General features: G+C 45.0%; 1 protein-coding gene across 1 annotated transcript in view; it reads right to left on the bottom strand.

Annotated features, from left to right (window-relative positions):
* LOC119441887 (sorting nexin-13) overlaps positions 1 to 23,791 on the bottom strand; it is a 73,048-nt gene that overhangs the window by 29,841 nt on the left and 19,416 nt on the right. The window contains exons 10-18 of the mRNA XM_049661699.1: positions 22,376 to 22,523; positions 21,105 to 21,220; positions 19,402 to 19,501; positions 18,761 to 18,816; positions 18,526 to 18,645; positions 11,112 to 11,216; positions 9,263 to 9,383; positions 5,286 to 5,320; positions 3,489 to 3,642 (exon numbers count right to left, since the gene is read on the bottom strand). Coding sequence (XP_049517656.1) covers positions 3,489 to 3,642; positions 5,286 to 5,320; positions 9,263 to 9,383; positions 11,112 to 11,216; positions 18,526 to 18,645; positions 18,761 to 18,816; positions 19,402 to 19,501; positions 21,105 to 21,220; positions 22,376 to 22,523 — 955 coding nt within the window. The remainder of the gene's footprint in view (positions 1 to 3,488; positions 3,643 to 5,285; positions 5,321 to 9,262; positions 9,384 to 11,111; positions 11,217 to 18,525; positions 18,646 to 18,760; positions 18,817 to 19,401; positions 19,502 to 21,104; positions 21,221 to 22,375; positions 22,524 to 23,791) is intronic.

Raw genomic sequence — 23,791 nt, 5'->3', positions numbered from 1 at the left:
TATGAATTAAGTAATTAAGCAGATACACAAAATACTAGTGGCTTCTTCACATGGCTGTTACATTTCATCCACAAAGACAGCTCAACTTGAGGGCATTTTCTATGGCATGCCTGCGTACAGCTTTCAGAAATTTTTTAGCATGATGCAATGCTAAGCATAGACAAAACAATGCACAGTGCAAAGCTAGCCCAGACAGGGCACTCTTCAGCAGCACTGTGCCTTGAAGCTGGCAATAACTTCAGAGAAGCCTAGCTCAACACTGTGTGGTCATGTGTTGAGCCCCCTCCAAAAGGCGAGAACACAGTCAGAGCTCGTTATAACGAAGTTGTATATTACACAAACTTTCACTTCATCCGATATTCATTATAAGCATATATGTATTCATTACACACCGATATTGGTGAGAAAAATGTGATATCTACTTCATTATATCCCATAATTTGATGTGTTGAGGCTTGAAATAAATATGTTCCAGTCATGACGTAATAAATCAGCGTAAACCCGCTAGGTGGAGATAAGTAATTACTTTAATTACTTCTCTCCACCTAGTGGGTTTCCGCTGAACTATTAGGTCAAACACTTGCCGTTGTTTCGAGTTGTCAATGAAATCGACTTCGCCTTGCCATCTGCTAGCCGCCTGGTTAACTAAGATGGTAGAGCGGCTGCCCCGGAAAGGCGGTGGGATCCTGGGTTCGAGTCCCGGACCAGGCCGAATTTTTCTTCAACTGTGAGGCTTTTCTTTCGAGGAACCTGTATGGGTTTCCTTTGTAGCAATTACTACGATTCGGTGGATGTCTCATTTTCCACTTAATTACTTCTCTCCACCTAGTGGGTTTCCGCTGAACTATTACGTCAAACACTTGCCTTTGCTTCGAGTTATCGATGAATTCGACTTCGCCCTGCTATCTATCTGCTAGCCGCCTGGTTAGCTCAGATGGTAGAGCGGCTGCCCCGGAAAGGTGGTGGAGTCTCGGGTTCGAGTCCCAGACCAGGCCAAATTTTTCTTCCACTGCGAGGCGTTTCCTTTCGAGGAACCCATAATGGGTTTCCTTTGTAGCAATTGCTACGATTGAGTGGATGTCTCATTTTCCATTCATTTACTTCTCTCCACCTAGCGAGTTTCCGCTGAACTATTACGTTAAACACTTGCCTTTGCTTCAAGTTGTCGATGAATTCGACTTCGCCCTGCCATTTGCTAGCCGCCTGGTTCGCTCAGTTGGTAGAGTGGCTGCCCCGGAAAGGTGGTGGTTCCGGGTTTGAGTCCCGAAGCAGGACGTAGTTTTCTTCAACTGTGAGGATTTTTTTTTTGAGGAACCTGTATGGGTTTTCTTTGTAGCAATTGCTACGATTGGGTGAATGTCTCATTTTGCATTTATTGTTCCAGTCATACGAGGTCTGTTAGAAAAGTATCTGACCTTTGGCCGAAGAAAAAAAAAAAAAAAACTGGCGTAACAGGAGCGTTGGAAAACTAATCACCCTCAAAGTAGTCTCCTTGGGACTCCACAGACTTCTCCCAGCGGTGCTGCCATTGTTGGAAGCATTCCCAGAAGGCCTCTTTTGGAATGAAATTTAGCTCAGCTGTCGTTGCAGCCACAATGTCCTTTTTTGTCTGAAATCGCACTTCTTTTGATGGCCTCTTGATTTTGGGAAACATCCAGAAGTCGCAGGGGGCCATATCAGGAGAGTAAGGAGCCTGTTGAACTAGAGGAGTGTGGTTTTTCGCCAAAAAAGCCTGAATAAAGTGCGAGGAATATGCAGGAGCATTGTCGTGATGGATGCCCCAATTTCCTGTGGACCACAACTGCGGTCTCTTGCGTCGCACAGCATTATGTTGGCGACGGAGGACATCCCTGTAGTACTCTTTGGTGATTGTTTGACCCTGTGGTGCGTACTCGTGTACCACACTGCGGGAGTCAAAGAAAGCAGTCAGCATCACTTTGACGTTGCTGCGCACTTGGCGGGCCTTCTTTGGTCTTGGTGACGTGGAATGCTTATACTGTGACGACTGGGATTTGGTTTCCGGGTCATACCCGTACACCTAAGACTCGTCACCTGTGATTATGGTGTTCATGAAGTCGGGGTCACTGTTTGTGGAATTCAGCATGACCTGTGAGACTTCAACACGAAGTTGCTTTTGCTCCACCGTGAGCAGCTTTGGCACGAATTTCGCCGCAACTCTCTTCATGGCCAAATCTTCTGTCATAATGGAATGCGCAGAAAAAGTGCTGATGCCCACCTCTTCCGCAATTTCTTGGATAGTCATATGATGGTCCCGCATCACCCCAGCGTTCACTTCGGCAATGACTTGGTCATTTCAGCATGTTGATGGCCGACCGGAGCGTGACTCGCTCTCCACCGATGCGCGGCCGTCCTTAAACTGGTTGTGCCACTCCTTAATCTGTGTGCTGCTCATAGCATCGTCACCGAAATTGGTCTGAATCTTCCGAATGGTTTCCACTTGGCTGTCGCCCAGTTTCTGGCAAAATTTGATGCAGTAGCGCTGCTCCAGTCACTCCGTCATTTTCTTTGCAATAAAAAAAAAAAAACCGATGAGAGCACTGCGCACTACCTCACTCAAACGCTGCATCCCAGCGACTGACGCTATCGGCAGGCAGGAAAAAATTTGCGCATGCGCACGAAGGTTCAAGGTCGGCTGATGCAAGTGCACTTGTTTCATATCCATCAGGTGTTTGGGAAAAAAAATAAATGAGGCCTGATACTTTTCTAACAGTATGTCAAAAAGTGCCCGGCACGTACACATTTTTTTTCTTCGCATCTGTTGCGGTATTTTTGTGAGCTTTTTCAGTTGTTTAAAATTGTACTTTTCAGCATTTGCCTGCAAGGTCAGCACTTCTTAAGCAGTACACTTGAACTAATTCACATGCGTTTTTCATGGCATGAAGCATTGAGAGGATGGCAATGTTTTCTCCATATGTGTTTTTACAGAAAAAAATGTGTGCGCGTTTAAGAATCTGAGGATGACTTAAGCGCAGAGGAACTAAATATGCTGTTTTCAGATGACCAGCAAACATTCTCAAATGAGAGAACTAAAGAAAAAAGTGACAATGAGGACCAAGAAAACGTGGTTTCTGTGGTCCAGCGGGCCAGGGCCATTGACGAGGATCTCGAAAGATTTTTCTCCGGCGATGGACCCCTGGCAGCCTAGCCCCGGGCACCAACAGCCTTAACCGCTGGACAAATAAAGTTTATTCCTATCCTATCCTGTGGTGATCACCCACAATGTGATGCTGGCTGTAGAATGTAAACCATACAAGAGCCTGAGGAACAAAGACACTTTCTGAAATGATTCACTTACTACACATTCGTTCGCACGAGTGTTCTTTTTACATGGAGTTCAAAATAGTAAGCGAAATACTAGTTTCTGATTTAAATGACCGCAAAGTGGATAAATGTTTATGACTGCACAAGTTCAGCAAAGTCTAGCCTAACCTAACAAAGTCCAGCCAAGCTTAACCAAGTGCCCAGACCTGTGTTGTATATGTTGGCAAGCAGCAACATTCCTGGCATCTTGTTGTTGGTGGAGGACTCGGAAGCATCAGGAGGTTCCGAGGGCATCTCCTTAATGAGAAACTCAATGGGCTCGTCCTCCTGTTCCAGGGAGTTGAGGCTGCCACAGTCATCCTGGGAAACGTAAGAGCACGGTCTTTAAGCAAAAAAAAAAAAAAAAAAAAAAAATAGTATGCTTGAAGAAAAGAAATAGCAGATAAGTTCCACTGCCAAATGAATAGTGTGCGACAAATGGAAACCACACAATTACAGCCAAAGGCACTTATAACAATACTCAAGTGCCCAAGAAAGTCAGTTGTTATAATCAATAATTGCTATAAATGGGTTGCACGAAAAGTGCAGAGAGGACAACCATCGAAACATTTTAGTCAGACAGAAAGAAGTACAGCCAAACCCACTTACAGCATTACCGGTCAGTACTCGCATATAACAATGAGTGGCCACACAACCGTGAAATTCTGTGTGTGTTCTATGATAAAATAAACCACTCACTACAATGTTCCCAAGCCACCTTATTGGCTATGCCAATTAAAGCCGGCTAATGGATGTCTGCACCGAAAAAAAAAAAAAAGGGGAACGTGAGCTGCTGCACCCACCTGCATGCTGCACAAACTGCACAGCTACTCACACCTTTGTGCACCTCTCTCCCATCTCCCTTCCACTCTTCCAAAACACAGTCGACAGCGCCAACATCGGAGGGGTGGAAGGGAGGTGGGAGAGAGCAAGGGTGCGATTGCAACAAAGGCGTACCGTGCGGTGCGTGCGGCACAAAGGCGGGTGCAGCGAATGTGTGCAGTGGGTCACATTTATCTTTTTTAAGAATTTTGATTTTAATTTTGGCGCATGCACCCGGTAGCCAGATTTAATTGTTATAACCAATAAAGTGGCATGAGAGCATTGTAGTAAGCAGTTCATTTTACCATATAACATGCACAAAAATTCATGGTACCGCAGCTGCTCATCGTCATACGCAAGACTTGCGTTAATTTGATCCCGACCGGAACCCGTGCATTTCTATGGGCCCAAACTTTCGTTATTTCGATCCAAAAATTGGCCTTCGCCAAATAATCCCAACTTGACACATCAGCACGCACGCATCAGTTCCCTATGGTGATCCCGACAGTGACCCCTTTAGTGGCAGCGTCTGTCTCGACGAAGCTTAGGGGACAGTGAATGTGTTGAATACATGTCCTCTCCTGTCGAAAATGCCTATCTCCGGCCTGCCGTAGGAAGATATTTTATTTATTTATTATTTATCAGATACTGCCGGCTGCCTTCTGGAAGCCACCGCAGGAGTGGGTACATTGGTTTTATAAATGTAGTGGGGAAGAGGGTCACGAACTATTGAGAGAGGACGACGACGTCCGGCAGCCCGGAGAGCACGAGACAGCGACCGACGCTCTTGGGCCAAGGCTGTTGTTAGGTAGAACCTGCTTGTAAATAAACCCCCTTACAGTTTGGTGGAGGTGCTGGGTAGTCTCCTAGTCTCACAACCTGGAACTACAAAGCCGTACGCTGCCTCCAGCACCAGCGATGGCTGAAGAAACCACCACCCAAGGTCCCTCACAGACTCAACCCACCGTCTGTCCCGGCATGCTGCCTCAGCGTCATCCACCGATATTCAGCGGGACTGACGACCAAGACGTCGAGGACTGGTTGGCAACTTACCAGAGGGTTCGTACAAGATGCAGTATGTAATAAATCACAAGTAACACACATCGTTCCGCGGGTATAAAATGTGATGAAAATCAACTTACCCCACTCCCCGCGGACTTGGCTCCACTGAAGGAATCTGCACCGGCAAACAGTACCACAGAGGTCAATGCCCTGGTGCATAAACTATGCACAAATGTATACAAAGATTCTTTCGCGGCTGGAATCAAGTCACGATTACATTTCCTTGAAAATGTCAAAACATTAAAAATGACAGATGCATTGTGAAGTACTCATGCAAACAGATTTATTACAGGAAATGCCATTACACCCAGTTCACTCTCAAAAGCGAAAGGTCCTGCAGTTGCGGTCACATGTGGGACCCCTCCTGACACACGAAATTGTTTCCGGTCAGATGTTCGATTGCATGTGCTGGAATTTTTCTTTCGTGTTTGTTGCAGCCCTTTTTGGAAAGTTTTTCAACTATCAACAGTTGCGCTTCACAGTGTCTGTGTATGAGAGCAGCACTTCTTTTAGCAGCACACTTCAATTAGCTCGAATGCGATTTGAATGACGCGAAGTGCCAAGATGATGGCAATGTTTCTCCACATGCATTTTAAGGAAAGAATGTGTGTGTTTATAGGGCTCTAAAGATGATTTTATTGCCAAGGAGGAATACATTTCACCTTCGATTAGCAAACATTCTTGGACGAGTGCATTTGAAGGGACATTAAAGAGAAAAATAAGTTGAGTCATGTTAGTAAATTAACTAGGGGTGGGCAATATTGCAAGTTTCGAATACGAATCAAATACTACCCACATAACTATTCCTATTTGAAAAGGAACTACTATTTTTGAATATTCAAAATTAATCAAATGCTAAAGTCTGGTTACTGTTCTCCATCTGCTAAACAAAGTATCACAAATAATCAAAAGTGCAATGACACAAGTTTTCAAAGCAATGCAGAAAAAAAAAATTAAGAATGCAAGCTTTGTTTCCAGTTTCGCAGTGCAAGGCTACACAACGACCTGCGATTTTTGCGTGTAGTATGTCATTTACTGTTTTTGGCCGTCTAGTGATGTATAGCAGTTTTATCTTTTAAGCTGCAACTTGTGATGTTATCCTTGGAACGGGCCCTTTTACATGTGTCTACGGCATACAAGTCCTTCAGCAGCTTGCTTTTTTTTTCTTTTTTCCACAACTTCTCATCCTTTTTGCTTGTAACCGTTTATTTAGTGTTTTTGAAAAGCTAGCTGTAGAGCAGCCATTCTTTTATGGAAAGCTTGTTTGCAACCAAGCTCTTAAGTTGTTGAGAGGCTATTCGTGCAGGTTTTTTTATATCACAATTAGTGACCCTGTGTTTAAACTTATCCTTTGTCTCTGATTGTTTGCTGTGTTTTTTGCACGAGTCAGTGCAGGTGTTGTACCTAATTATACTGTAATAAATATTCCTGCTGTAAATGCGTGCGTCTGCATTTGACTTTAGATATTCGATACTTACTATTCATACTCGATTTGTATTCGAAAACGTTCATATTCACCCATCCCTAAAGTTGACCTTCTAGTTCAATATCAAAAAAAGCTATTCTCACTGTGAGAGGCAGCTTGGTTAGCCAGAAAAGACGTAAAAATGAAAGGCAGGTGGGGCTGCTGCGCTGAAGTTCCCACACCAGCTCACTGTGACGTCATGCATTTTGATAGCGTCTTCCCAAGCCTAGTTAATTATTCATCCGTAAATCTGGGCTATAAGTGCATTCTAAGAGAGTTGAACACTGAACTTAGCAAGTTTTGAAAACTTTCACTGTGCCACAACGGCTCAAATATGAGAAAGTTTGTGACTACACTGACGTATCAACAGTGGGGTTTCGGCAGTGAAACTCGGGAGATGGAACATTGACCTTCCCTTTGTCTTGTAATATTCAACCTATTACCTAGATACCACGAAATTAACGAAAATAAAGCTTTAAAAGAATAATCTATCAGTTCAAACTGATTTAGTAATTTTCTTTAGTGTCCCTTGAAGAAAGTGAAAATTAGGACCCAGAGAGAAAGAATCCTGTGGTGATCACACACAGCGTGATATTGGCTGGAGAGACTGTGAACTGGAGAACAGCCTCCGGAATAAAGGAAGCTTTCTGAAATAAATCACTTACTATGCATTCGTTCGTATGAGTGCTGTTGCGCGGCTTCCAAAATGTGCGACATAGGTCCCGACGGGAATGAATGAAAAGTGGGTAAATGATCATGACAGCAAAGGCTTTACTGTTCTCTCATTCAAGACTTTTAGCCAAGCCCCCAGAGGTAGTATTTATCCCTGGGTGTTGAACTTTCGTTCAACATGTGCAGCCTGCCTACCATATCCGGGAATATAATCTAAAAATCGCTAGAACGCGGCCTTTTCTAACTCCCGTTTACCCTCCCATAGAACTCGATGTATACGCGTACCGTTTACAGTGCAGCCGCGTGAGGCGAAATACCGGTTATAATGAGGCTTCCGCTGGAAAATCTCGCTGACAAGGGCGGTAGCGAGCACGCTTCTCAACGAGGTGCGCCCACCGACGGGAGAGGAGATCAACGAGGGCGATGCGGAGGAGGAGCATGAGACGTGGAGCATGAGTCCAAGGGCGATAAAATCGTCGCCGCGCGCCGTATATGAGAGTGAAAGCGCACCTTTCGCGCAGGGGACGCGCGCCTTCATGCACGGAGAGCGAACACACAGCGGAGAACAAACGCGACTTCCGTCACGGCTGGGCGCGCCAGTCGAGCCCGGCCCTGCTTCCGTCGCGCGAAAGGCCGGGGGGGGGGGTGACGCTGTGCTGTGGGGCACCAAATGCGTATTTTGCAACCGGGCGCAAGGGTAACTGGCGACGCAATCTCCCACGCGAAAGGAGCAAAGCGGGAAGGCAGCACAGGAGGGAGGGAAGGAGGGAGGAGGGGGGGTGGTGGCTTCTACTCTGCCAACAAATGCGTTCTTGAACTTTATGCCTGTGCCGGCTGTCGGGGTTGTCGAGCGCACCGTATCTTGAAAGCGATCTCCACACGGCTCTGACCTTTGTATGCGCTGTGGTTACGCCGCTCAGTTTCCATTGAAGCGATAGACCGCACTTCCCCACGAAAAGCGCAAAAGCAAGAAAAGCGCCACCGCGTCAAACTCTTCGCGCCCAGTCACGGCCGCCGCGCTGTCCGGCGCCGCGTGCGCCCCTCTGCACCAAAAGAGAAAAGGAGAAAGCGCGTCACTGCACGCTGTTCTCTTTCGCGGCCGTCGGTGGGACGGCGTTTATTCGTATCAACCGACGCGGGTCGAAAATAGATTCGTAACAACTGTTCTCTAGCACGATGCAAAATAATGGGGCTCGGCCGGGACCACAGAAAAATTCGTATCATCCGAAAATTCGTATTAGCCGTGATCATATCATCGAGATTCCACTGTAATCTGTTGTAATGACTGCTTACAACACTCAAATCTTTTAAAAACAATCTCAATTCGAGGACGCATGACTTGTTTACCTCTTGTCTTCAAACAGTGTTTCCCACCCTTTCAGCAACGCTGATAATGTTAAGCTTCTGCAGCGCTGTGGAGGACTGCCGTCGAGCGCACCTCATTGTGAGCCGATGATGATGATCATCATTTATTGGCTTCCCATTTAAAACGGGGAGGTGACAAATAGTCACTTAGCCTGCTTGAGATAATCAGTTTTAGTTCGCTGATGCCATGTGCACTATTTGCTAACTACTAACACAGCCAAAATTCAAAATGGCTACCTGAAAAGAGAATGGGCGAAAATGAAAGAGGGCAAGAGGGAGTTCAACCCAGGGGGGTGGGTCTCCAGAGGGCGGGGTTCCCTAGGAGGCAACAAAACCTTAAATGGCGGAGAATTCAGCCTGGAGGAACGGTTTTTCAGCAGTGTGCGCCTCATATTGCCTTGAAGCTACACCTCCAGAAGAAATCCACATATAACACGCACTCCGACTTTACAGTTCAATTTTTACTATTTTTCATGTGGCTTATAAGTGCAAAAGTATGGTACACAGCTACTGCTGCAACCCTGAAGCAAGAAGCATTTCAAGAGTGTCCTTTACCTTCTTCATCCGACTTGGAGCCGAAATCCTTCAGGAGGTCAAGCTCAGCTAGCAACTTGATGTAGCCCTCAGACTTCATGAAGCTAGGAAAATGCTGCTCCTCCTGCATGATCTGAGCCACCTGCAATGATCGACGGAGATCCTGTATTCAAGAAAACCTCAAACTTATAGAAGAATTTAAAAAAATAACTTGAAGTACCCTTAAGCTTCGCCTGTAAGAGTGTGTGGGAATTCTCGGGTCCCATAACCGCCGCACGGGCAGCGAACGTCGCGTCAAGCGCATGCGTGCCAGGGAGAGTTGGGAGAGGGGAAACTTTCCTTCCACGGGCGGCGCGCGGGAATCGCAAGCGCTATCAGCGCCACCGGGTGGGTCACGTGAGATCCCGCTGATATCGCCCGGGTCTCTTTGGTCCCCAGCAAGCGGCGATGGCGGAAGTCTCCGCCGCCGCTCCCGTATTCCCGCACGTGGTTAGTCAACCGCGTTCTTGCCGCGGCAAACGCCGCGGCCCCCCAGTATTCCCCAGTTGGTAAGTCGGAAGCCCTTCTTTACCTAGTGTATTATTCTTTTCGAGGGAACCCTCAGCGATGTCAACTATATAGCTAGCTGGCCTGCTCGAAGTGTTAGTTGCAGTCGTAATAAATGCTTTCCGAGTGTACACGTGGTTGTCGTCTATTGTTTCCTCGAGCTTGTACCGGACCGCGGTCAATGTTGCCTAGAACCAAAGTACAGCGAAACAATATCAGAATTGGAGGACGCTTAAACTTCGCCTTTAAGAGTGTAACGCGATAGCATTCAAAGGTCCCTGGCTGCTTATCAGGCTTTTTTCTCGTATATTCAAATTAGAATCCGACACTATCACGTCTGTAGGTTGTGGTTAAGTCGTACTTTACGATTTTTCTGACGGATTTTACTTTGAGAAATTAAATTTTTGTTCACTAATGCCTTGCGCCATCCGAAGGGCCCGCCTGGTCGGGGTGGTTCGGGATGATGTGGTTCGGCATGATCATTTCCGCCAGACGTCGATTCTTACGCCGACGCAGACACTGACATCGACATGGATTTTCTGCGACACAGGGCCATTAACGCTGTCGCGTTAAGCATTCAAAAAATAATAACAAGATCTAGTTCATCAGTGCACAGCCTTGGCATTTGTGGTTGCGTACTCAACCTAGTGATGTGGTTCCTTTTAGGCATTTAAACTTTAAGGGGCAGGAAAAAGAAACACCAAATTTGTATAGACTGATAATGTATCCTTTCAAAACTCTTATGTCTGATAATTTTATGGTAAGCAGTTGATTACTAGAAGAGAAAATGAAGGTCAAAATTCCATTTTTCTGCTATCGCAGCAATGACTTGGTTCCGGTAAGCGAGTCAAACAATCTTTTGTCTTCGGGCTGTTGAGTTCATGAAACTCCAAGTTCAGTGTTTGACTACATCAGAATACAACACAGTTCATCTTTATCAGTAAAAAATTAACTAAGCCTGATCATGCCACATCGAAATAAAAATGAGAATGCAGTACAATTTCTACAGTGTCAGAACATCCCTAAGATCTTCAAAAATGAGCAGGCAGAACGACACTATAGGTTTGTGAATTCATGTAGTATTATAGGAATCCACATGAATAATTCACAGAATAACAAAAAAGTATGCCCAGCATGCTTGTGACAGGCTCTATTTAGTCGCTTGTGATATCTCTATGTTTTAATTATAAAAGTTTTGCTTTAAAACACTGCTCAGAAGTAGGTCCTTGCTTATGGTGCCTGCATGTATGCAACAAATGTCACTTCACAAACTTGTGAAAACGAGCAGTAATACTGGTCTTGGATACTGATGTGCCATGCATACCTTCTGCTGGATGTCATCAAACCAGAACTCGTCTGGCGTCTCAACTCGAAGCTTTCGAAGCAGCTTCTTAGCCAGTACTTCATCAATGTTGATCCTGGATGTGGCCTGAGTGTGGACACAATGCACAAGTTAGATGACAGCAATTTTTAGAAAGAGTTCAACAAACCTTGTGGGACACATGGAAGCAGCAAAGATGACACAAAGTCCAAAATTGTTTGACTAATTTAATGTCTAAAGCTGTACAGACAGGGTAAATGTTTAGCAGTTAAAAGTAAAAAGCAGAATACTTCTGGAGCGAGGGCATGCAGCCTGGATATCAAATGAGCTAAACTTACTAGAACATGCAACCAACATAGCGTAGCCCAGTTTTAGGCTCCAAGCTAAATATGTGTTGACCTTCAACTTTCTCGAGGAACCTGCATTCCATAAACTTCTAAACCTGTTTGCACATAGATGACAGTGAAAAGTAATAGAACACCTTTAGATATACGTTTGTTGTAATGCCAATGCAAATGTGCATCTATGTTTGCCCCCTTTATTAGTTGCATTCAGTTCAGTAGCGAGTGGGTACCATACATAACATCTAGTGGTATGAGAGAAAGAATCTTACATCAGAACTCATCTCACGATGACTGTCGACGGTAACGAGAATAGAAAGCAAGCAATGCAGCGACAGACCATATCCCTGAAGTCACGTTTATTTCACACATGCAGTGGTAATTCTGAGACTTTCATTGCTTCGGCTATATGCCACATATTCCGATATCGTCCCGATTTGCTATGGCACTCGCTTGCCAAGGTCACCCATAGACATGGAAGCATGACGACAACTGTATAACACCAACTCAGTGTCGATGGAATGGTCAGAAGAAGGAATGATAGCAGTCAAACGACCAAGGGGTATAAGGACGATGGCATGATGAGAATGATATGTCGATTCTTAAAATATTCCAGTGGTATAATGACAACAATGAAATGACTGTATGATGATGGTGGTGTGACGACGAGGGTATAACGACAATTTGAAGAAGTGGGAATGATGACAATGGAACAACCAAGACGGTATGACAACGGATGCATGACAGCGTCTGTGTGACAATGACGCAATGACGATGTTGGAATACAAACGGCAGAATAATAACTATTGAATGACAACATGATCACGATAGAAGGACGAACAAGAAATGATGTCGATGGATCGATGAAGGTGGTATGAAGATGACGGCATGACGACAATGGGATGACGATACTGATGTGATGACGACAGTGAAACTACAGCGTGACGAACGAGGCATGATGACAGCAGTATGATCATGACAACATGATGAGAGTCGGATATTGCAGTTACAATGATGCTGATAAAATGACCACGACGGCATCCCAACAATGGCATGACAGTGAGTGAGTACGAACTTTATTGAGGTCCTGAGGAGAAAGAATTAAAGCGGGGCTGGAGGCCCCGCCAATCAATCTGGTGGCTCCACCCAGGTCGGGGCCGGTAGACAGAGTCCTTCGGCGACGGCCCGGGACCTCTGGACAGCCTTGAGCTGAGCGATGAGCTCTGTACTTCTGAGCGCTGAGTCCCAGGAGGACTGGTCATGAAAGTCCGTGCCCGCGTTGGCAGGGCACAGCCAGAGCATGTGTCCGAAGTTGTTGTATTCGTGGCCGCAGTGTGGGCATGCAGTAGGAAGGTCAGGGTTGATCCTGCTTAGTGTTGTTGGTGTGATGTATGTCCTAGTCTGCAACTGTCTGTAAGTGACGGCCTGTGCTTTTGGTATGACAAAAAATGCATGACGACAATGTAGTGACAATGATGGCACGACAACGGCATGAGGACAATGGGATGACGACGAGTATATGCTGATGATGGCGTGCCGATTACTGTATCATGGAACCTGTATGACGACTGTGCAGTGACGAGAGTTGTATGACAAAGCTGAAGTGACGATGACTGCATGGCCACGACAGCATTATGATGACGGTCTGACAATGGAGGCATGACAGCGAATGTCTGACAATGACAGCATGACAAGAGCGATGTAATTATGATTGAATGGGGATAGTATGATTACAGTAGAATGACAAAGAAAGATTGACTTCGATAGTACAATGAAGGTGGTATGATAACAATGGCATGATGACAATGGGATGAGGTTACTTGAAGTGACGACAATGATAAAACGACAGCGTAGCAACAACGGCACAACGATGACTCTGTGACGACGATGGCATGATGACGACAGCATGACGAGAGTTGGGTGACAAAGATGGAATGACGATGATGCAACAACCATGAGGGCATCACGACCCCAAACACATAACTAGTTGTTCAAGCTATTAGAAAACTTGGATCACTGGGTCGGAGTAGAAGGCGTGACGACAGCAGCATGATGAGAGTCAGATCAGGAAGCTGGAATGATAACGATTGAATGACCTTGACGGCACGTGCCCACTATGGTGGTGCGACAACAAATGCATGACGACTGTATGACAACGATGGCATGACGACGACGCCATAACGAGTGTCTTATGACAAAGCTGAAATGACGGTGATGCAACAACCACGAGCCATACCTAGTAGCACAAGCTGTAGACAACTTGGACCACTGGGTCAGCCTAGAAGGCGCGATGACAATGGCATGACGAGAGTAAGATATAATGAAGCTGGAATGATGACAATGGACCGACCACGATGGCATCACGACCAGTAACCCAGTGACCCAAGCAGGTAGACAACTTGGGTCTCTCGGTCGTCATAAGAGGCTAGATAGATAGAACAGGCTCAAAACAGCTGAAGTAGGCAGAGAATGCTAATCGCATTAAATATACAGTCGAATCTCGATAATTCGAACTCGAAGGGGCCCGAAAATTTGTTCGAATTAAAAGAAGGCCTTATTTTTGAAGCATTCATGCACGATGTACGAACAGTGCGAGTCATGAAATGCGGTGTGCAAGCACATCGCGAGCGAGGACCACGAAACTGCCCACGCCGGCTAACGCTCGCTTCCCGATAACAGCAGAAAACGAAACTTCATGGAGCGGGCGGCACGGCGACAGGCGCGCACAGAGAACATCGAAGGTGAGGGAGGAGGGTGGCAGAGAAGCGGACTTTGGCCTTAGCAACACCGTCGCTTCGGTGGCTCCCCTCCCCTCTCTCTCAACTCCCTCGTAGCTCCCCCACCTTCGACTGAATCCGTGCGCGCCCATCACTGTGCTGGCGCCCCCGCTCCCGCCGGCCTGGCGCCTGCTTAGCCTGCTCCCTGAAGTTTCGTTTTCGTTATTGGGAGTTGGCCGGACTGGGCCTCTGCCGCTGCTTCCCTCTGCGTTGCAGCCGTTGCGTTGGCTGAGACGACGGCACGTACACGCGTGTTCCGGTGCAATGGTGAAACGGCGACCTTGCCATTTGAGAGTGAAAATTCCGCCGCGTTATTATTATTATTTTTTTTTCGTTTTCCTTTTCTCCGCACGACGTTGAGGGGTCTCTCCTAGGATTTTGCTCTATGGCGGTGTCGGAGCAATGCCGATCGGAGGCGCCGCCGCGTGATTTGGCGCACTGCTGAGAGCATTGTCGGTGCGCCGTATGTTCGAATTAACCATCGCAAATCCTTTGCGTTCGAATTACCGGGCGTTTTCACCCATAGGAATGCACATAACTTTGACGGGACCACAGCGTCAGTTCGATTAAACTGGAAGTTCAGTGTCAGTTCGATTAAACCGGAAGTTCGAATTAAGCATGTTCGAATTAACAAGATTCGACTGTACATGGCAAGTAGACTCACTGCAAGTATGAGAGCGATCAGAGACAAGTCAAGAATGTACGAAAGACTCCTCACACAAAAGCAACCCTGATAGTCACCTCACTCCGACCATCAATGCTCCCATAAAATAGCTCCCTCACAAACTATGCAGGCATAGTGAGAAAGCAGCCCAGTTGGTCAGCAACAATCCACATGCCACAGTCCCAAAACCCACACGAGTATGTATTGGCAGGTGAGAGGTTGCAGAAGACAACAGCTCAAACACAAGCACAGTACTGGAGGCATTTGAAAGGGACAGGAGAGGGATAACACTGGTCTCCAACAATGTAAACAGGTGCAGGCTTTAGTTGCAGAAGTGTGCTACAAAAGGCTGAGTGAATATTTCCACTTCTAAACACAGAAGTACTGGTTGTTATGTACCATTGTTATGTGGAATTTCATCACGCAGCACCTGAGCAGTGCAAAAGCAGGGCCTTGGGCAGCGTAGAGAAGGAAGGGGAATCAGAAAGTGTACAGTAGAATCACGATGATACGATCACGCCCGATACGAATTTTGGAAGCCAGGCGAGGAGGCCCCAGTGCGTTGGTAGAGCGGTCGGCAGAGTGGTTGCACTGATGCGCAGTTCACAATTCTGTTGCTGCCAGGGCGGCCTAAGTCATTTTGCCATGACTCCAACTCCCGCCCCACCCTTCCAAAAGAAACAAAGCTTTTGCTTTGTGTCGTATCATTCAAACTTCTCAGCTGTTTGCAAACACCTTGTAACTTTATCAGAAGCTGGCAATCACACATGACCTAGTCTTGCCACACCAGCAAGATTGGTGGCATTCACTCTGTATTACATGCGTTCCGTCGTCTTCGGTGTCCGATGACAATTTGCAACTTTTCTACCTTTGCACCTGTCAGATTGCACGATAAGAAGTAGCTTCGCGGCCGCAAATAAAGGCAAACAGATTCCCTTATCTTGCGCAATCGTGTCTTTATTACCATCATGGAGCAGATAGGGCACAGCAACGAAAGGAACTCGAGAGAACCAAGTAGATATTGAAATGTTGGCCTTGGAACACACGAAGTGCACAGCTTGCTGCTGCCAAAATGTGCGAGAAACAAGCTTGTCAGTGATTCAAGTTCGAGTCAGCCTATGGGAGCGCTCACTGCGTGCCACGTGACTGCAGAAACGAATCGTGACACTAGTTTTCCACGTTCGTGCTTGCTTTTGTTGCTTTATTTTTGCATGGAGAAATACAGCGCTACAACTATAAGAATCTCCTATCTCCTGTGTTTATGGCAATACCAAGATGGCGGCGCAACGTACATGGAACACTGTGCTCGGACGATCAACGGTGCGATAGCACCTCCAGAGGCCCAATTTTCTTCCCGCTTTGGAAGACAGCACACTAAATAAGTGCAATTTTTTCAAATTCTAGTGCATATTTCTTTTAAATATCTTGCCATGAGATAAGGAAGTCTTAAGCACGGAGTAAGATAAGACAGGAGCGCCGACTCCGCTCGTCTGGAAGGGACACATTCTGAAACGCCGGTTCCTGCTTCACAGCGTGTTCGCCAGATGGCGCTACGAATGAAGAAAAACTTTGCAGCGGAGAGGCGGGCCAGACAGACCGAAGGAGCAAAGGCGCGGGGACTCTCTCGCGGTGCCTGCTTGCCTATCCGTTTTGTCGCCTGCTCCGCGCACACCCTGACGCCTGTAGTGCACATAGCTCTTGCGGTTCACGGAGTGACGTTAGCAGGAGAAACAATTTATGTATCATTTTATTTAATTTATTTTATACAGGCCAAATGCAGGCCATTTGTCAGGTGGCCTACATGGAACAGAAAGGCACAAGGCACAGGAACAGAAAATAAACAAATTACGGAAACTAAGACGGAAAGAAAAACTATAGCAAATGCTAAGGCGATATAACGCAGTTCGGGTGGTCTTAAGCAATGACAGACGACAGTGAAAAGAAGTTTTTATGCAAAAGCTGACGTTTATTACTGTTTTTTATCTGAGCACGCATCAAGTGCTAAGATGCTTCGCTTGCTTCTTTGTTTCTCGCGGTGCTTTTCGTGTCGCCCGGTTCTCTTGCGAGCAGAGCAGAATCGCCACATTCTCATTAAACATAATAATTGGGAATTCCTGTCAGTGTTTCCTGCTTATTATTTCACAAGAGAAGCTCTGATTATGTGTCTGCATAACTGGGGGAATCATCTCGAAGGCGAGGCTGAGAATTTACAGGGTAGCCAGCCGGTATTTACGCTGGCTAACCTCCTTGCATTTCTTTCCCTTTCTTTCTCTCTCTCTACATTACGGCATGTCTCTTGACAAGGAAAGGCACCTGCACTGTGTGTAGTTGTAGACAAATTTAAATTGAGCTCCTCTCGTCCTGCCGCATTGGCGTCTTCTGGTTCCTCCTGGTATTCAGCATCATTGAGCTACGCCAGGCTTCCCTAAACAAATTGAAGGAATGGCTTCGCTTCGAAGTCGAGGCACTTTCTTTACATCTAGTAAGACATCGCCTTTGTCTTGCTGAAGTAACTATTAAAAATAAGCTGCTTCTCGAAGTGTTGCGCACATATTTTGTCCATTGCTTCAAGCGCTCGCTTATTTCAGAAATTTTTTTACGCCACTGGTGCAGTAGTTGAAGATCAGATGGCTAAGCGAAGAGCGAAAACATCTCGCGTCCTGTGCTATAACCAGATTTACAGCCGGGAACAAAACACTGTCCTGTTGCTCAGTCTCTTCACGCACAAGTATCAAGATACCTTGTTCCGTCAGGCATGAATAAACATACTCCAGACATGGTAAACAAAGCGAGGAAGACGAAAATTTCGCACCTTTGCTTCCGCAGAGACGTAGAGGAGTGAAAAACAAGTACTTCTGTTGTGTCTTTTTGTACAGCATCATTTATCATCTGTTTCCTCTAAAGACATCTAAAAATGTTTCGTATGCGTGCATAAAAGCGCTACTGTGTGTTTATTTGCGCTTTTACTATTTGTGCGCAGAGAATATTGTGTTTGATTGCTGTCAAATTGAGACGGCCGAGGGTCCACGTTTGTAGCAGATTACACGCTCTATGGGTGCCGCGCTGCTGGTTCTGCGCCGCCGTAGCCGCTGGTCTCCGGCACTCAGCGCATGCGTACATGGAAGCAAGCTGTTGAGTGTTTTCTATGCGCCTCGACAGATGGCGCTACGAGATGCATAATTTAGCGTTACACGGTTTGTCCCGAGTGAATGCGTTGCGCGGCGGCGGAGTCGGCGCTCCTGTTTATCTTACTTTGTGGTCTTAAGATTGCAGGAAAAAAAATTAAGAAAGTAGAAATTTTGAGCAAGTTGTGCATTTCATTGCAGCATACCCCTTAATTTTGCGATATTTTGCATATTTGGGTGATAGTACAAGTTTCGGATGACAAGAATTTTTTCGCTGTTCTGAGAGGTTCATATAACTGAGATTCTACTGTATTAATATGGTGCATGCATACATGTACCCTGCAAGGGGATTTTGCTGTTGCATTCTTGACCAGCCATCGACAACACATTTAGCTCATGCACTAATAAACCATCACACTTTTGTCTCTCATTCATGCTTCAGCTGGACTTTACTTAAAAAGTAGAAGAAGCACTGGCTAATATACGAAAGAAAGCGTAATTCATCCTTACTGTTTCAGAGATGTACGTGTCGTAAATGTTAGCTGCAGCTTCCCTTAGAGATTCAAGATTTGTGTTTCTGTCTTCAGTATGGGCTTGGCTTAGTAGCTGTTCCGCTGACACTTTGAAGCCCTTGTAAAAGAAATAAAAAAAGACGTCTTTGCAACTATGGCCATCAGAAGATGTTGTATTTGAGCCAAGACCAGTATGGAAAGGTGAGAAGGTACCAGTTGCAGGCAGGACTTACCTCAGCATGAAGGTAAAATGAGATGTATTTTTGTGCTCCAATACTGGTCATGTACTCTGTGGAAAAAAGCACTTTATACTTCAGTTTTACTAACAAATGGTCAGTGCTTAGGATTTATTCTCATGACTGAAAATTCATAATCTGTTTGAGATGATCAAAGTATCAGCTGCAAATATCACAGTTAAAAACAATAAATTTTATCATGACAATCTTACAGTTGTGAACTTACTACAGAAGAGGTAAAGAAAAAAAGAAACAAGACAAACAAGAGTGTACACAGGCATGCGATGTTCTGATGACGTAATCGGTCAAGTGCCAGTCTTAAACTGAGAAGACCCAGGTTTCACTTGGATGCTGAGCCTTTGCTTACTATCAATTTATATAATACAACACTCCCATTGCCAAGGTAACATCGTTGTTTACACAGCAACACAAATACTTCAGGCAGACAGGCTATTGCGATGAGTTCAAAAAGTGGGCTTCTCCCGACAGATTTGCTTATTGCAGGAAAGCCAGCTGCATAGGAATTTGCAACATGCAGACATCTGAAACTGTGCCGAGGTTTGCATATGCAGGATATCACCTACAAAATGTAAGCAAGTTGGGGCAGGGAACCATTTATGACCTGGGACTGGACTTACCTATGAAATAAGATAATGCAATGTTGTTTGCCAGAACAACATCAAATGGCAATTGGAATAACTCAACTCCTGGAGCTGTCAGCTTCTTCCAGTCAATTTGCTAAGCAGAAAAGAAAGAAGACATCAGCCTTTATCATGCAAATGAAATTTTTTCTGATAAATTTTCACAAATAGCCGTGCACATATTCACATAGTGACACTCGGGTTAGTGATATACAGTCGCCGACCGATAAATCGGACACCGATAATCCGGACATGCTCAGTAATTCGGACAGCTTCGCGGAACCGCCAATGGCCCCGTAGACTTAATGTGTAAAGACGACCGATATTTCGGACAGCCGCCAGCTCTACATTCGATTATCCGGACTTCGTCCATGACTGTAGCGCACGCGGATTCTGCCGCCATTATCTCCTCTGGCAACCTCGATGAGACATGAAGTATGGTCTCAGAGATACACAGTATCAAGTATGGCATCAGAGATTACACATAAAATGGTAATCCCTGAGGCCTTGTCTTGGTCGCAGCACTATGCCTCAAATTAAATTACAAATGCTGATCTTGGATGCTTTGCCTGAATTGTGAGGTCGCATTGACATCGCGATCATCACATCATATTCCGGCATCCCAGCTAATGGTGGCATGGCCCGCTTTCGCCATTCTGTTTGTTTAGTTGGCGTTCCAGACAGCACTTTGCCGCGTCAAATGACACCAACGGTCCCCTTGCAGTCTAACTCCGAATGAGTGAAGTTGTAGTCCGAATGACCCCGACTCCGCAACTGAAGAGCTTGAACTGCCGCCTACCACAAAGAGCTCAAATGCGGACATCATTGATGACCTGCGAGGCTGCGGTGTGCCGATTCCTGCCGCCGTTACATTTGAAGACTTTGCAGACGTCGACAGTGCAGTGTTGTGTGCCGAATTGAACGATGACGAAATAATTGAGCAAGTGTTTTTGACAGTGGTCTCCCACTGTCAAACAGCGACTATAACTCGGATGATGATGTGCCGTCAGGATCTGACCTGAGCCTTTGCAGTCCTTGCATCAGCGTACAGTGACAACAGAAAACCGGCAGAAATATAGGCGTACTTGGTTGCACGTAAGCGTAAGTGTGTGCAGCAACGAATCGACCACTTCCTTGCACATGGGCAAGGAATAAAACATAAATAACGTAAAGGAAAACGTAAAGGAAAAACGTAATAACGTAAAGAAAAACGTAAATAAAATTACATTTTTTTTGGGGCACATTCGTTTTTTGGACATTCGATAGTTCGGACCTATTTATGTTCCCTGTGAAGTCCGAATTATCGGTCGTCGACTGTAACAAGGTGCTTTAGTCAAAAGAATGAACAGCTCAGACTGCCAGCTTAAGAATATAACTTAAATTGTCTTCAAAGCCTTGCTTTTTCTTTTTAATATATATCATAACCTGAAAATCCCAAGGTTTAGTGCAACAAAGCAGATATAAATGCTAAATGAAGAACACTTCAGGAACACTTAACCACTTTAACTAGATATTTTTTATAATCTGTACACCACAAATGCAAGGGCTGAAGAGGGTGCGATCAACCTATATTATGGTTATTTGTCCGCTTAGTAATGATACCACTACAGGAGTTCATAACAGCACTTGTTAATTCTGGTTAATTATTTGACATTTATGATAAGGCACAACAAAGAAAGAAGTTTCAGGTCAATACTCACGGAAGGTAGACCAGTGGAATCTGTGTCAAGGCTTCCATCATAGAGACGCTGAAGCCTGTTCTCCACAACCTTTTTCACATAATGCAGGCTGTTCAGCTGCTTTTTGATCACAGTATCTGTTCAAATGGTGAAAATTTTGTCAGCAAATAAAAGGTACGCTGACACAGGCGTGTGTAAATGAAAGGGGCAATCTGAACCCGCTTTTTCTTATGTAAGGAATGTTGACACGTGTAAGTAAAAATAAACGCTTGCAAAGCCACCATACTGTACATTTTTTTTGCACTACTAGCACTCTTGGCGAGAGAGTAACGGCCCCGGCGGCCGCATTTCGATAGAGGCGAAATGCAAAAACGCCCGTGTGCTTGCGTTGTAGTGCATGTTAAAGAACCCCAGGTGGTCAAAATTAATCCAGAGCCCTCCACTACGGCGTGCCTCATAATCAGAACTGGTTTTGGCACGTAAAACCCCAGAAAGAAGAAGAACAATAACAAAGAGCTAACAGTTGTGCTACTCATAAAATAGTCACACAATTAATGGCATTTAAACACATGGTCCCATTGAAAAACAAAGCAAGACTAGTTTGTAAAAAGCAACAATACATTTCCAGCACAGTTAACACAAGAATTACTCATAGTAATTAAGGTGGCGTAGGATATGTGCTACAAGAAAGGGTACGTAATGTTAAACTACTTCACAGAAAAGTTTCACTGACCTATATTTCACTGTCAATGCTCGCAAAGCTTTCACTCGCATATACAGAGTACGGCGTGCTGCGACGATGTTACCCTGTTTGGACTTTATACGGAACCTCACAGCAACGTCCACGACCATGGCAGAAATGCGCTTGGAGTATAGTTCCTCTGGCAGTCATCTAGCAGCACAGTGCTACACACATTCAAGCGCGCTCTTTGTAATTGTGCTGGAAATGTTTTGTTGCTTTTGACAAACTAGTCTTGCTTTGTTTTTCAGTGGGACCATGTGTCTAAATTAAATGCCATTGATTAATTGTGTGACTATTTTATAAGTAGCACAACTGTTAGCTCTTTGTTATTGTTACTCTCTTGCCAAGAGTGCTAGTAGTGCGAAAAAAAATGTACAGTATGGTGGCTTTGCACATGTTTATTTTTACATACATGTGTCAACATTCCTTACATAAGAAAAAGCGGGTTCAGATAGACAATTTATAACCATGTTAGGAAAAAAATATCCTATAGTGATTTATAAATTTTAAATATTATTTTATATTTTGCCACAATGACTCCGCTTCTTACCGTCATCGCCTCCAGTGTCTTTTGAGCGCTGAACAGCAATTTCCTGGAGGACGATTTCTTTGACAGCTTCCAGCTCACTTATGTTGTCAGTGCACTTCAATACAGTCAGGAACTCATCACTTGTGGGAATGTTGTTAGAAGCCCTGCATTCAGAAAAAAGAGAAATCAGGAAGATAAGGGACCTAAATTTCCTGAACTTTGTTGTTGTTTGGGAACAGATAATAAAAATTGTCTATCGCAGCATCATTATTAAGAATTTTTCAACTTAACTCTTTCCCTACCATGGGGTTTGAAATAGGTGTTTTTTTGTATGTTACGACAGATGTTTTTTTTTCTGAAGGAACTACTGCACTCAATATTTAATGTAATACATAAACAGAAAGCAAAATGAATGCACTTTTCACGCATAAAAGTTTTATTAACGATATATGTCATAAAAAAAATCAAATTGTTAAAATCAACATTGTGCGATAAAATTGAACAAAGTTTTTAAAGACACGCTTGTATCTACTAAGAAAAAAAAATGTTATGAAAATTATGAGATATACAAAATGTATTGCCGTCTATTAGGCACTATCTCCAAAAAAATCATAATTTTTCACTGAACAGGTATTCTGATACAAAAATTTAACTGCAAGCACTACAGTTGGGTGTGCCGGGCTGCGGCCGCCGATGTTCCGGGCTGATTTACGTCATCGTTGCTTTCAGACTCGCAGCGTCCTCTGACTTGCTGCTATTTGATGTATCGATATGATCAGCCGCAAAGGCAGCGGAATCACAATATCTGCGATCTCCCAAAGCGCGCGCGGTTTCTGGAGCCGGACATTTTTGCATTCTGCTTTGACGATCACGAAACTTCGGAGTGCGTTTAAAAATCACCGCCTGGCGGGAAAAAAGTGAACTGCTTAGAAAACAAAATTATAGTTTCTCCCTTTTCACATCCGATCGCGCAGTGTGTTCGTGAGTGACGCAGAAGGTCTCGAAAGCGGCGTTTCAAACCATCGATAGCGGGCAGACATTTTTTCGTCCTCCTTCGCAGTCGCGAAACTTTGGAGCGCATTTAAAAATGACCGGCTTGCGGGAAAAAAGAGAACTGCTTAGAAAACTAAAATATAGTTCTTGTCCTTCAAGTCCGATAGTGCAGTATGTCCGTGAGCGGCGCAGAAGGTCTCAAAAGCGGCGTTTCAAACCATCGATAGAGAGCTAACGATGCCCAATGGGCGCAGTACAGAAAGAGTTAAAGGGATAAGGACACAAAATCTGAAAATGTTACGAAAATGCTGAAAATGAATCCTCAGTGTGTGATTACACCAAAAAGAAGTACAGTGGAATCTCGATGATATGATCACGGCTAATACTAATTTCCGGATGATACAAATTTTTCTGAGGTCCCGGCCGAGCCCCATTACTTTGCAA

This window comes from Dermacentor silvarum, chromosome 2 (assembly GCF_013339745.2).
Source record: "Dermacentor silvarum isolate Dsil-2018 chromosome 2, BIME_Dsil_1.4, whole genome shotgun sequence".
In the NCBI taxonomy this organism is placed as follows: domain Eukaryota; kingdom Metazoa; phylum Arthropoda; class Arachnida; order Ixodida; family Ixodidae; genus Dermacentor; species Dermacentor silvarum.
The sequence above is the reverse complement of the archived record's forward strand: the minus strand, read 5'-3'. Positions and strand labels throughout refer to the sequence as shown.